The following is a 14,580-nucleotide window of genomic DNA, read 5'->3' as shown; positions in this document are numbered from 1 at the left end:
ATTGTTGCTGCTATCCAGGTCTGAGATGACCTCCCGCAGTGCCGGCAGCAGCACTGTTCCTCACCTTTCACCTCACAGTGCAGGAGAAGGTGACAGGCCTTACCTGTCATCTCATTGATCTGCCCTTCTGTCACCTGGGAGAAAAGTAACGCTTTGGAGCTTACCATCCTCTCAGGTAGCGGAGGTGCTGGCCAGGGAGAAAGGTGGTCAAGGCCTGTCCAACCTGTGTTACCTCAGGCCTATTTGGGGCTGCAAAATGCCTTGAGCCAACACAGCCCCAAAAGACCCTTTCCAATTCTATACAGAGCATAAAGTAAGGGGAAATGGCCGCAGCTGAAACTTGAGATGTTAGATGAAGTGCCTGGGGCCTTGGAGAAGTCTTGTTGAAAAATGGAATCTGCAGTTGAGCTATGGTGCAAACTCTGGTTCAGGAGATGCTTGGGGAGAGAGAAGCTTACACTTTAGGACTTCCATTTCTGCTAGACTCTATGAAATACTGTAGACTCCACCCTTCAAAGCTGCTATTTTTTTCCAGGGAAACTGATCTCTAGTCCAGAGATCAGCTGTGTTTCCTGGACAACTCCAGGACCCACCTTGAGTCTGGTAACCTTAAGCTGAGGGCACAATGCTGCCCAGCTCTGTTCAGTATATCAGACAGACCAGCAGACACAGACAGACAGACTGACACACACACACACAGAGACATGGCTTAAGTACACTGTTTCTCTGGATATGCCTTTTCCTGTATGATTGGTGGTGAATCTGTACTTTACATGTTCCTGATTGAGGCCAAATCCAGTGGCTCCTAGAACAAGATCCCCACCTGGGTCCCTCTCTCTATAGTTTTAGGGAGCAAAAATTTTAATTTTAGTTGAGGCTTTATTTGCTGCTATTTAGTTCTTTCTGCTTTTTGAATCGTTATCAATAGATTCTTGTGTTTTTATACTTTACACTTTTTTTATTCTTCAGTGTTTTAAAGGAGGTCAGCTTTAGAAATGTTACAAGCAAATTAAGACAGTCATTTTTTTTGTTTTAAATATTTAATTTTTATCCCAGTCCTTTCTAAGTGTGGGTTTGGTGTGAGCATCAGCGGTAGAAAAGACACATCCAGTAATAACACAGATGTTTTGTTTTGCTTGCTCAGAGGATAATTTGAGACTTGTGCCTAGCCCACTTGCAGTTGCCTTGCCCTGTGCTCAGTAGCTTCCCCAAAACTTGGGTGTTGTCAGAAGAAAATTTTCAGCAGTCTAGTTTTTCCCCCTTACACCAAAGAAGAGACAGAATGATTTGATAAAAGAAACCTATTAGAAAATCCTACCTGCTTGTTAGATAGTGTCGTTCTGAATAGAATCTTTTAAAGTTCAGTCTGCTTTGAAAACTCAGTCTAAAGTGATAGGGATTTTTTGTGTGTGAAGTTAAATAAATAAAGCCTCTGGGCACTGCATGGTGTAGGTGGAGAAACCGTCCTACCCATACAACTACTGGACGCATCACAGCAGGCTTTGCTAGGTGATTGAATAGCAGAGAGAGGTAAAGATTCTCCAGATGCAGCTGTAAGGTCAGGGGCAGCAGGCGAATATTTTTTCCGAAGTGTGTTCATGAAAAGAGTTTGGTTCAGACTGCATGAATAGTGGGCTGAAATAGTTTCTCTTTGTCCTAGTACAGGAAGGTGATTTTGCTATTTCTTGGCTATTAGTGTTTAGAAGTGGCTCGTGGACTGAGTCTATCTTTCACCAAGTGCAAAGCTGGCTTCTTTGAGGGCACATGGCTTTTTTTTGCTAAAACAACTGGGAGCAAACGTAGGAAGATAAACTTAAAGCAAGGTGGGGAGAAGGTTTGAGGAATGTGGAAAAGTTGGCAGGGGGGACCTTTCCCCAAGTCACTTGTCAACTTTTTAGAAGACGGAGGGTTGGGCCTGAATCACCTTGAGATCTGGCAGCTGCATTGTCAATTTCAGAATTGCTCATGCTTGCTTGGCTAATCTTAGGGCCATGCTTGTTCTCTACCAGTGCATCCATACGCTCATTCGTAAATGTGATCCTTCAAGCATGCATGTAAATACACTTCCATGAGTGGTGCAGAAGAGATTTACATAGATGTATTTTGCACACTTTCTGCTTTCATGGTAACCTAAGTGTACACATCTGCTAACACCTGCAGACACAGCTTTTCCCGTCATTGAAGGGATGGTGCATTGTGGCCTTTCTCTCAAGCTAGTGTCTGTTTATGTGGACATCTAGTTGTTTGCATGGAAGGGAATTTTTTTAGTACAGAGGATCATTCTGTCATGTGAACTCCAGCACAGTTTGAAGTAGTGCGGCCCAGGCACAGGTTCATCACTTTGATGAAGAAGCAAATAAGAATAACTTCTTTAGTCAATACTCCATAGGCATCAAGAGAGACAGCAGGACTTAGTGATTATAGTGTCAAACTAGGATCCAGGAAACCTGGTTTGTTTTCTTGCCGTGCTGTAGAAACTTGCTCAGTGAATTTGGGCCTGTTGTACTCTCTCAGCCTAAAACTGCTTTACAGGGTGGTTGTCAGGATAGAGCGGAGAAGAAGAGAAATGAAATAATAAGCGACTTTGGATCTCCATTGAAGGGAAAAAAGTATGCTATAAATAAAGGTGAAGGTAGTCCCCTGTGCAAGCACTGAGTCATTTCTGACCCATGGGCGGACATCACATCACGACGTTTTCTTGGCAGACTTTTTGTTACGGGGAGGTTTGCCATTGCCTTCCTCAGTCATCTACACTTTACCTTCAGGAAACTGGGTACTCATTTTACCGACTTTGGAAGGATGGAAGGCTGAGTCAACCTTAAGCCAGCTATCTGAACCCGGCTTCTGCTGGGATTAAACTCAGGTTGTGAGCAGAGCTTGAGCTACCTTCTGCAGTTTACCGCTCTGTGCCACGAGGCACTTCTATGCTATAAATAAGAAGTTTTTAAAAAGTGACACAATGCATGGATATGAGGTTGTGGTAGAATTAAAAGCAAGCTGGGTCTGAATGATTAGAGATGTTGAGAGAGTTTGTAAGGAAAGAGAGGGGCTGGCTTTTCTCTATCCAGTTAGCTTGTTGAACTTAGTTAAGACCAGTGAAGCTGGAAACTTGCTAATTGAAGTTAATCATCAGATGTATGTTGGTTGTCAGTAGAACAAAGCTCTTGGCTCTAAACAGCCCCATGCTGAAAGAGAAGCTCTTTTTGATGATATAGCTTGAGCTCAAGGATTTAACCAGCAGGTTAATTTAAATCTCTTGGCCTTGGAGAAAGAGCAGGGAAGGCTGTATTGGCAATAATGTGATTTGCAAGATGGGAAGGCAGAAAGTAATTTCCTTAAAAGAGAGAGCTCTTAAAAAAAAAAATTGGGTCGCTGCAGGCCTGCTCAGAAAACTGCAGGGCACGGCAATCTTTTTCTCTTACAGACCTTCCTCAATTAAAGAGAATTGTTGCTTTCACTCAGTGGCAATTCTCCATGCAGCTTTCATTGCCACTGCAAATGCATCCATGGTGGCAACAGAGCTTCCACGCGGCATACTTTGCCTCCTCCCTTCGCTAGCAGTCTCTTCTCCTGCACCACTAGAGGGATGTTTGTCCTTTAAAAAAATTGACAACTGACTTATCAATATATAGTATTAAAACAATGCAACTGCTAGTTCATCTGAATTCCCAGCTTTCATTCTTTAAAAAAGTAAATTCTCTAGCCCCTTCTACTGTGGAGACAGAGGAAAACATTATCCCTGTAATTTCCTACTTGTCCTGATGGTATGCGAAAGGGAGTTTGTGTAGCAACACAGGTCCAGAGAGTAAGCTATGATCCAGTGTTCAAATCTCACCCCAGTTTCACAAGACCGCCTGACACGAACCATTCTCTCTCCTTCCCCCTCCCTCAACCCCCCCCCCCTTGTATGTAATATGGGGATAATAACACTGACCCTCTATCTCCCTTGCCAGGTTCTTCTGAGAAATGCTGTGGTTGTGTATGTGAAGTGCTTTCAATGGAAAAGCGCAACACTGTGTTAGTATCCTGGAACATTGTGGCATATGACATTCTCCTTCAGCAGGCAATGAAATTATTCAAATACTTTTGCCATTGATATTTCAGTCTTGTGTCCTCGGTGAGTGTGTGTGTTTTACTAGTCTTCCTGCATACCTCAGGGGGGGGGGGGAATCTTTCCCAGTTTAGAAAAGGTTCTTGCTTTGGGGCTTAGAGGCAATTCTTGGTCTACCAAGTGAATTGCTGTTTACAAACCTGTGTACCATACTGAAGGTGTGCCTGTTTATCGAATAGCCCAAATGGCAGTTGGAGGTACCAGGGTCAGAACAGAATATTGATGTTTAATATTCCAACTGTATCCTGCCTTTCATGGAACTCAGAGCAGTGTATGGAAACACTGTGAGGGTAAATAGGCAGAAGAATAGTAGCTGGCCCGAGAATACCTGGTAAGTTGATCAGGGGTTTGAATCTGGGTCTCCCACCCCACGCCTAACACTCTGTCATCTACTTGACACTCACACAGCATGTGAATAGTCGGCAGCCTTTCTACCTAATTTGATCATTTCTTATTTGCAGGAAGATTTTTTTCACATAGGAGAGCATTAAAAATTCACTTGCCTCAGTTGACCTGTAAGCCCCCATCCCCTGCTGGTTGTGACTGGGACGATCCCTTGCCCCTGAGTGGCGGGGAGATGGACCAGGGGCTTGCACCTGCTGTTGCTGCAGTCTCAAGCGAGCAGAATGGGTCAGTAGCACACACAAACTTTTGTTGGCTACCAAGAGCAATAAAAATGAATTAGACCCCTGATAAGACCCTGCAGAGTGGTATTAAAATTAAGTTTCTGTTGACAGCCATAAGTGGTTCCAGTGGCAGCTTCAGTAAGGTCCTTCCTGGAAAAGGAAAGAAGTCACACTGCAGCTGGTTCGCTCCTCTGTGGTCATGCTGAGCACTCTGCTAAAATTCTGACTCTGATGGCCCATCACAAATTACTGAAGATGAGTACATCAGGCCCTGTAAGTTGTCTGGATGGGAATCCGACATAACCCCATGGATGAGGAGCAGGGTGTATAAACACAATGCATATAACCCCTCTTGAGTAAATCAGCTCAAGTTATGGGTCACCTTTAGCCAATAAGCTTTACATACCCCAGCAACACCTCAGGAACTGCTTCTTGGGGGATTCATCCCCCGATGCTGCCATAACACTTGATGGCTCGAAACCAGCATGTGACCATAGATGTTCAGAATGACCCACCTGACCAGGCTCAATCCACTTGGTTACAGGCTTCAGAGTTACAGCAGCATTGCTGGGTGAATCTACAGGAAAGGGGTTTCATTGGCTCTCCCAAAGAGTGTAAGGATCACAACAAACGTCCATTCCATTTACTCAGTATTTGATAAATAGTAAAGAGTCCAGTAGCATAAGCTTTCGAGAACTACAGCTCTCTTCGTCAGATGGCATCTCTTCGTCAGATGGCTTCTGTTGAAGAGAGCTGTAGTTCGTGAAAGCTTATGTTACAATAAAGTTGGTTAAAGGTGCTACTGGACTCCTTACTATTTTGCAACTACAGACTAACACAGCTAACTCCTCTGGATCAGTATTTGATAGGACATGTTTCTGCAGGTATGTTTTGAGGGAGTTGAACCTGGAAGTGTCTCTGGGTAAGATCAATCGTGTGTGTGTGTGTGTGTGTGTGTGTTGGCTGGGCAGGGGTTGTCTCAAGTGGCACGTCTTTCTGATTGGGAGGGGGCTTTGAGTGGGTAGGATAGGCATTCCACACTTTCAGTGAGAGGACAAGTTCAGAATGGGAACTCTTTTCTCTCACGGCAGCCACCTGGGCCTTTTTAGGGAGGACTTCCTCTTGCTTTCGGAAAGCAAAGGTGCCTGTTCCTTTTCTTGAGATCTAGATTATAAAAGAATCCTCAAAAAGTTGCTTCCTGGTGAAGATTGATTTGTAGCTGCTACAATTTCCCCCTGGTTTTAGTTGACTGACTTTCTTACCTGAATGCTTCTGAGCGGTTAGATTTGAAAGCTGTTATTTTCATGTAACAAAACCTGTTCGATCGGCATGCAGCATGGAAAGGCATGGTGTGTGTGAGAGAGGGAGAAAAACTGACCGTGTACAGTCAGATGTTGGATATCCTGTTTTTAAATTGCTGATGATACTCTTGTGCAGTTGTTTTCAGCCATAGAAACACCTGGAGATTGGTGAAAATAGCATGGAAATGCATAGGAATAAACTTGGCATGGAAAAACGCTCCTAATGCATGGCTGATTTCCAGGTGGTGCTTTGTCTGTGATTGGACACCCATGAAATTGGTGGGGTCTGACTGTACCAGTCTTCAGGATGACAGTCTTTAGGTGTTCCTAGATGAATTGCTCAGCCTGGGTTCCCCTCGTTTTGGTGATTCTATTTGGTGAGCATTACTTTCCTTCCCTGTGGACTGGTTTATACAGTCAATAGAACCAAGAGATGGAACTTGTCCTGAGTGGTACAGTCCATAAAGGGGATGGTATATGTGTAGGCTAATCTTTTCAGTTCCCTTAATGCAAATATCCTTCCTACAAACAGAAGACTTTCCCCTGAAATGCTAGTTTTCCAAGTATATGGAGTATTTTTGGTGATTGGGGTATTAGAGTAATCTGTGCATTGAAATGATATCCTCTGGGAGAAAGATCTGCTACTTAATTATGTCACTTGTGCCCTCTGAATCTTAAAACTTCGCAGGGAAAATTGTTGCCTGAAGAGGAATCATGATGGAGAACCAAAATAGGGTTATCCCATATACCTCAAGTCCTTTTATCAGACAACAAAGAGAGAGAAGCGTTGGAGCTGAATGCTGTAGGGCCAACATTTTGACATGGAAGCCCTTTTCACTATGAGATCTTGAAGGTAGCAGAGGGCGAGCTAAGTTGGGTTCCAGGATGGGAACTGCTTAATTCATATAATCTCAAAATTCAGGTTACCTCTGCCACTGAATCAGTGCTTACAGTCTAAGAGTTCTCCATTATTTTTTGAATGTCTTTTTGTTGGCAGGATGTAATGGCTTCCAAAAATACCGCCTCTGACAGCCTCAGAGTTCTCGGAGTTACTTAGTCATACTACAGCAGTCTGATTATTTGAGTGAAAGCAAAGGAAAGCAGGGAGTGGAATTTGGAATTAAGTATTTTGGCTAATTGTGAAATATTTACTTTTAGGGCAGGGTGGTGGTAAAATAAACAGTTTTTTAAAAATCCTGAAATAAGCATGCTCAGTTTAGCCATGGAAATAGATAGTAGTGAATATATAAACTTTCAGGGAACCTGGGGATCTTGAATCTTGTATGGTCATGCAGGATGGAAGTTGGTGACGTTTGCAGAATCCTGTAAGTTTTATTTCTCCCTTTCCTGAAACCATAAGTGGCAGGATGCTGAATTCCCTTGTCCTGGTTACAGACACTCCACTGTTTTTACCATCTCAGTCTTGGCTACCAGCTCTCGCCCCATCCCAATCCAAAAGCTACAACTAGGGGTGGGCAATATGCAGATCAGATGTGTACTCATATTCTGTGACAATTCTGTGCATGTTAGAATTTTGGGAGACCCGACTCCCACTTAAAAACAAAACACATCTCTTTCGTTTTGGGTAGGGACATGAAAATATGGTGACCAAGGATGCAGAACATGCACCTAAGCAAATATGTTGCAGTTCTTCAGAATTTGTGATTTCTAAGACCATAGAATTAAGATTTTTTTTCTTCAAAGAACATCTGTAAGAGAAAGTCCAAGTTGGCATGTCATAAGCAGGGCACCTGGAGCCTGACGCTCTATTACATACAGCATGTCAGGCAAAACCAACTGTACTATCTCTTGCACCCACCAGTCTTAACAGAGGGCGAACTCTGTTGATGATGATGATGATGATGATGATGATAGACACCCTCCCCGAACTTGAGTTGATCTGTTATGCTGGAGAGAGCACATCAGTGCGACCTGAACTCCAGGCTGTTTGTTGAAAAACAATGCCCTAGATGTATTTAAGTGCAGGGAATTTTTAAAATTTGTTATTTATAGTCTACTTTTCTCATTGAGACTCAAGGTGAATTACATAGTATGAGATGAGTACAGTCAATATCAAGGGCATTTCAATAAACAATGACATGAGGTAAATAAATGCAAGTTTACAAAGACATAACATTAGCAAAAATCCGATACAGAGTTGAAGAAATGCTAAACCAGTTGACCAATGTTGACCATTGGACAACAGGGGAGTCTCCAAGATAACCAAATTGCAGTGGACCTACAGTTGGGTTGGTGTAAGAGTGTGTGTATGTGTGTGTTTTAAGGTGAATGTGTACATCATGACCTAAAATTGGTTGCCCTGTGGTCAGATACATTAAGCAACCTGTGATGTTTTAGCTGTTGCAAAATAAGAAGGGGTCCCCGGAAGTGGAGTCTCACCACAGCGTTCCAGCTGTAGCTCCATGTCTGCTGTAATGTGGTTCGTTCATATTGCTTCACGAAGTGCATCTTCCTCTCCATTTGATTACATACACTAATTGGAGCGTCTTGTCTGCCACAGGCCTATTTTCCCCCTTGCTGTGAATGGCTTTACACCACCGGTGCAGAGCCTGCTTGAGTGTGATGGAAAGATACATTTCTCCCTACAAAAAAGCTATAATTTTCTATAATTTTGTTATATGATTCCTTTCATGGGATGCCCATGAAATGGTGGGAATATGTAAGGAAATGTAACAGTAGCTGACCACATCCCTTCCCAGTTGCTCTGGCTGTACACTTGTCCCCTCTTTTTTGTGTCATTTTCTCTCTCACCCCTACTTCTTCCCATTCCTTAAGTGTCTTTGTTTCTTGGCATGCAAATAAGCCCAGAATTAAAGGTAGGGATTGATTGGTATGACGGTTGCTGCTATTCTGAATGCATTGTAGTTCCCCTTATAAAGGAGCACCTGGGAGATGTTCCCCCCCCCCCCAGGTGAGTGGCATCTAGTTTCCTCAAACACAGCTTGTTACCTTTAGGAGGCAAAGGTCTTTCCCCCACCCATCCTGGCAGTGCTGCTGGGGTGGAGGAGGCAAGCAGATCTTCAGAGATGTGGACCTGATGCAAGAATTTCTCACTTAAACCCTTATGCAGTTAGTAGAGTAAAAGAACCTTCCTTCATCTGCAGTCTTGGGCTCAATTTCTAGATCTTTACTGGGTCTGTCGGCGAGTGCTTTGGTACTGAGCATAAATGGTGTTGGTATCTCAGATGTTTACTTGTTAATTGTGATGTAGCCCCACTGCACACTCCCCACTGAACAGATGTAAATTGCTGTGCCTTCTCTGGGGTACTGTGTTCTTTTCTGCTACAGGCATCTCAGACATGAATACAGCGGGCTAATGCATCTCTCGGGGCAAGGTTGTGACACGATTAGGACTGAATATCTTGGCACATACTCTTTGTGGCAGCCCTGGAGAACTTCTGTTTCCTTCTTGAGGAGCCCAGCAAGCGTGGGTCTGCTGCCCATTGTCCATTTTGAGCAAGTATTGCCATCCTCTAGAATGGGGTGTAGGTATTGTAAGATCTTCAACCTGGAGCTACTCACGACAGCCAAGCGATACTGCTATGTACAGGGTTACCATCAGGGAAAACAGCAGCATCCCTGGTCGGTTTAAAGTTAGGAAAACTGGAGCGGGGGGTGGGATGGGGGAGGCTTAAAGTTTTTTCTCATTGTGTGCCACAGTCCAAATCTGAATTGGATTCCTTTGTGACTGAAAACTACATTTTAAAAAAAATCACCGGGCTCTGGAATTAAATAAATTCAAACATGGAACTGTACACAGAGTTCTGGTTTGGCCCTAAGTATGGGCCATCAACATGGGGATCACGGCAGATGTAAAAGACGCCTTCATAAAAGCATCAAGCTTCCTCCGAGAGGGAAAGAAAAACTCAGAAGGAAACTCCAAATATTCTGCTTGATTGTGTTGCATATATATGTTACGGAATACAGATGATCAGCGCTGATGTTTTCAGGGGTGCCATATCCAGCTAACAGCAGCATGATTATGCTGTGGGCTTTTGCAAACGTGATGCTTTATGGGAACATGGTGTTGGAAACACTTCCTGTGGTTTGGCTGTTAGGGTTTTGGTTTGGATTGAAATTTAGGTTCTTTTGCGTTGTTTTATAAGACTTGGTTCTCAGGTAATACTGTCCAGTAAAGCATCGGAAGACCAGGCTGCCCTTTCCTTTCACTTCTTCCCCTTCCATCTTCTGATATTTCTGCCATGCCTATCACTGTTACTTCTGCTATACATTATGTGGAGCAGAGACCAAGACAGAAGGGCCATGAGTATTCCTGTTCCAAGCTGAACTTTCTGCCTAACTTGGGTTAAGGGTAGACCTTTGCTCTGCCTTGATTGATTGGCACTTTGTTCCTTCCTTCAACGTGGTCAAATATAAAAAAAAGTAACTTAACTTTCCACAATAACCATGAGGCTCATGTAATTTTATATGGAAGGCGCTGTCTTCATTTTATATTCCAAGTTCTTCTGCATAATGCTAATTTAATGGAGCAGCAAAACATGGTGTGCCACAACAACAATCTTGCATAATTGCCTGTTACTATCAATATGTTCTTGATTTTGATTCTTCTGATTAAAACAAAAGTATTATAGAACAAACTTTTTAAAGATCTCTGGGAAATGTGACATAAGTTGACAAGCTGTGGTGGTTACTGATCAAAACGTTCTTTATTTTTGGGGTATGTGGAGGAAGAAGCTAAACAGAAAAATGAACTCTTTACTGACCATTGGCTGCCTGTCTCCCCACCCCCCCAAACACAATTGAGAGTGCTTATTCTTACCTTTAAAGCCCTAAATGGATTAGGGCCAGGGTACTTGAAGGATTTCTTCCTTGTCCAGCTCACCAATTAAGCTCTGCCTTACAAGCCCTGCTCTCTGTGCCGGTGCCTCCACAGGCAAGGTGGGTGGCAGAGACAGGGCTTTTTCAGTTTTGGCACCTCACAAAGGGAATGATATTCCACAGGAGGCTCGCTTGGTACCTGCGTTGCTTGTTTTAGATGCCAGGCAAAACCGTTTTCGTTTAGTCTGCTTTCAATTAAGGGCCTGATTTTTTATCACTATGTTTATAATATGGGTTTGGTCTGAAAACTATTCATCTTAAGCTGCTGTCTGTTTTTTATGCTCTGGCTGTGTTTTTTAAAATGCTTTAAGATTTGCTTTGTAAGCTGCTTCAGGCAGTTTCCCTGGAGAAGCGGCATAAGAACTTCCTTAAAAAAAAATAATAATAAATTTAACAACGTGATGAATGAAACCTTTGGCTGCAACAAGCATATGACAGTAACTCCAGAGCAAATCTTCTTACATTTGTCCACTTCATGCTTGGAGATTTTGTTTTTAGATTTAAGCTGCCTGCTAGAAATTCACACACAGCCTTCAGGAGATGCTTGGATGTGAGTCAGTCTGGCTTTGGCAGCAGAAATGCATTGTGTGCTTTCATGTCATCCTCTAAATTACTGACTGGAGTTACCCATGTCTCATGTCTGTAGGAGGGTTTGCTATTGTATTCCTAGTGAGGACCAGCAATGGGATGAAATGTGCCCTCAAACGGATGTATGTCAACAACGAATACGACCTACAGGTCTGCAAGCGGGAAATTCAGATCATGGTAAGCCACTGTTGGACGTGAGATCTCAAAGTTCTCGTAGTACGTGTAGAATGCCTTACGTGCATTGAAAATCCAAGTCTGTGTGTTTGACATATGAAGCTACCTTTATACTCCTGTTCTATCTAGTTTAGTATTTTCTCCTCTGACTGCCAGCACCTCTCTGGGATCTCAGCAAAGGAAGGTGGGCTGCTGGGGTTGATCCTGATACCTTATGCATGCAAAGCAAGTGTACTGAGAGCTAAGCTACAAGAGGCGAATTACATGAGGACGCGCACGTAAAGGGAGTCTCAGTGTTACCCGGGAAGCTGAGTTAAGAGTAGAGATGGGCACGATCCCAAAAAAATTAACAACCCAGCGGATCGTGGTTCGACGCTGGCAACGGTCCCGAATTAACGATCCACACCGATCATCTCCTGTTCCCGAACTGTGGATCGTGGATTGTGGATGCCAAAGTGGGGCACGCTGGTATTCCCAGCTATGTGGGAAGGTGGGTTGTGGCAGCGGCCAACTCTCTGTCTCTCTCTCTCCAAAGGCTAGCAAGTAGCAAGCAAGAGCTCTGTCCCACTCCACTGCTCGCAGAAAGTGAAACCCAGCCTGGGAGACCGCGGCTATTTATAAGCATGGGTCCTATTCAGCAACACAGGAGGTCTGTGTTTGGCCATCAGAGCTGCCTATCAGGGTTTGCAGGGATGAGATTGGAGTGCCCATGGCTACAGAACACCCCCTTCCCCCTCCCTCCCCTGGGTGTCTTCTCCCAACTTGTGACTGCTTTGCTGCTCCATGGTTGGAAGGAAGCCCTGCTGATCAAGGAAAGCTGGGCTTCCATTTGAGTTTCCAGGGCGACAGAAGGAGGGCAAACAGAGCTCAGGCATTCCCCTGGCTCCGTTGCCAGGGGGAATAGATTGCTGGCGCCTGAGTGTCTGGATCCCCGAACCAAGCCTGAACACCCCGATCCAGGCCTCTCCCAACAGCTGGATCGTTGGCCGTGGACGATCACGATCAACCAGGTCACGATTGCGTGATCGCCATTATTGTGGTTTTTTTCGTTCGTAATGCAGATCGTGCCCATCTCTAGTTAAGAGATCGGAAGGCTTTGTCAATTCCCCCTCTCTACAGAGCCAGCAAAGATGTCTCCTCAGAGAGTTTGCTAATTTCCTCTTTGCCTCCGAAAGGCTTCGTCAGTTTCACCACCCCTTCTAGGAGGCGAAGAGGCAATAAACAAACCCTCTGAGGAGCATCTTTGTTGGCTCTGTAGAGAGGGGAAATTTACAGAGTCTTCCAATCTCTTTTAAAACTCAGCTTCCTGGCTAACATCGAGACTCCCTTCACGTGAGCATCCTCGTGTAATTCGTCTCTTGTTGTTTAGCTCTCAGCCATGGCTTTTCCTGTGATGTAGCTAGTAGAACAGAACTGCTGCAAAGCCAGTTACAAATAACAAAAATAGTCAGAAGAGTCTTTTAACTACTACTTAACTATTTAAGATACACTTGTGTCTGCAGGTGGGTGGAGGGAGTTAGACACTAGGGCCTGAAAATTACATTTTTTCATTGATTCTTTAAACATGAGAATAGAATGAGTTAGGCTTGAAAATAAATGGACATCTGAAGAGAGCTGGGAAGGGCATGAAAAAATAACAAAATATTATTTTTGTGTACTTAGTCCAGGGAGCATAATTCTCCTTGAAACTGGCTTTCTTGAATGTAATTTTTCCCTTCCCCTTTGTAGTAAGCACTAAATATTCATCCTTCTCATCTTTTTTCCAGAGGGATCTTGCTGGACACAAGAACATTGTTGGGTACATTGATTCCAGTATAAACTCTGTGAGCAGTGGGGATGTTTGGGAAGTTTTAATTCTAATGGATTTTTGCCGAGGTGCGTAAGTGTTCAGTGTAACCATGTGATGAACTTGCACAGTAGGACTCTCAGTGTCATCCAGATATTTCGTATAATCAGAGATGTGGCGAGATGGTGCAGTGCTGCTCAAAAGCAAAAGCTTCACCTTGCAAACATCCATAAAAATATTAGTTGGCTTCTAATGTGTACAAGTGACCTAAATGGTGTTGAAAATTCAGCCTTTGTATCTAGTCTGTACTTGGTCTCTTGTCCTTATTCCCTCCACCCAGGTGAGCAGCCATTCAGAAGCCTGGCTTGCTCACACAATTGTGAACCCTAAACTTATTGGTTCAGAACAGCAGTGAAGGAAGGTACAAGATCTGCCAAAGAGTTAATCTGTTCTAGCACAAGTCCTGTGCCTTTTTTTAATGGATTTTTAATGGCATCATGGTTTTTCTCACCAGATGCATGAATTGGCTAGAGGGAGACAGAAGCTATCAGTTGTTCCCCTTATGGCTTTCATTTACCAGGAGAGGAATTCATCAGCAGTACAAACAACTCCAGCTGCTTGGGAGGTGGGACAGTGTTTTAGGGCTGTGAAGACGTTCTAGGTTTCATTAATGATGTTGCATGGGGATCTGATCCATGCCTCTCGGTTTATGTAGCTGCTCACCTCCTTGAGATGTCAGGAACGTCAACTTTGCTGATTTTGCTGGAGCATTTGCACTTCCATGCCCTCTGCCAGCATGGCTGCAGTGGGGAAAGCACTCGAATCCTCCTTTGGAATCTCTTTGGTGCATGGTGCCTCCAAAGATTGATTAAATGTATTTGCTTGAGTACTTATAATAATTGCTCTTTGGCTCTGTCCCTTTTCAGGAGGCCAAGTGGTAAACTTGATGAATCAGCACTTGCAAACAGGTTTTACGGAATGCGAAGTCCTGCAAATTTTCTGTGACACGTGTGAAGCTGTGGCCAGGCTACACCAGTGCAAGCTGCCCATAGTCCACAGGGATTTGAAGGTAACTCCATGAGTGTTTTCTGGAGAAGTCTGGAGTGTGCTGGGCAGATTAGTGTATCTGGAGGC

General features: G+C 43.9%; 1 protein-coding gene across 2 annotated transcripts in view; it reads left to right on the top strand.

The window, feature by feature from the left end:
* The window catches only part of AAK1 (AP2 associated kinase 1), an 89,525-nt gene that overhangs the window by 18,542 nt on the left and 56,403 nt on the right, over positions 1–14,580 (top strand). For both annotated transcript variants that reach the window (XM_054997344.1, XM_054997343.1), the window contains exons 3-5: positions 11,545–11,663; positions 13,427–13,535; positions 14,373–14,515. In XM_054997344.1, coding sequence (XP_054853319.1) covers positions 11,545–11,663; positions 13,427–13,535; positions 14,373–14,515 — 371 coding nt within the window. The remainder of the gene's footprint in view (positions 1–11,544; positions 11,664–13,426; positions 13,536–14,372; positions 14,516–14,580) is intronic.

This window comes from Eublepharis macularius, chromosome 14, assembly GCF_028583425.1.
Source record: "Eublepharis macularius isolate TG4126 chromosome 14, MPM_Emac_v1.0, whole genome shotgun sequence".
Classification (NCBI taxonomy): Eukaryota; Metazoa; Chordata; class Lepidosauria; order Squamata; family Eublepharidae; genus Eublepharis; species Eublepharis macularius.
Note: the sequence above shows the minus strand (reverse complement) of the source record. Positions and strands in the feature narration are given on the sequence as shown.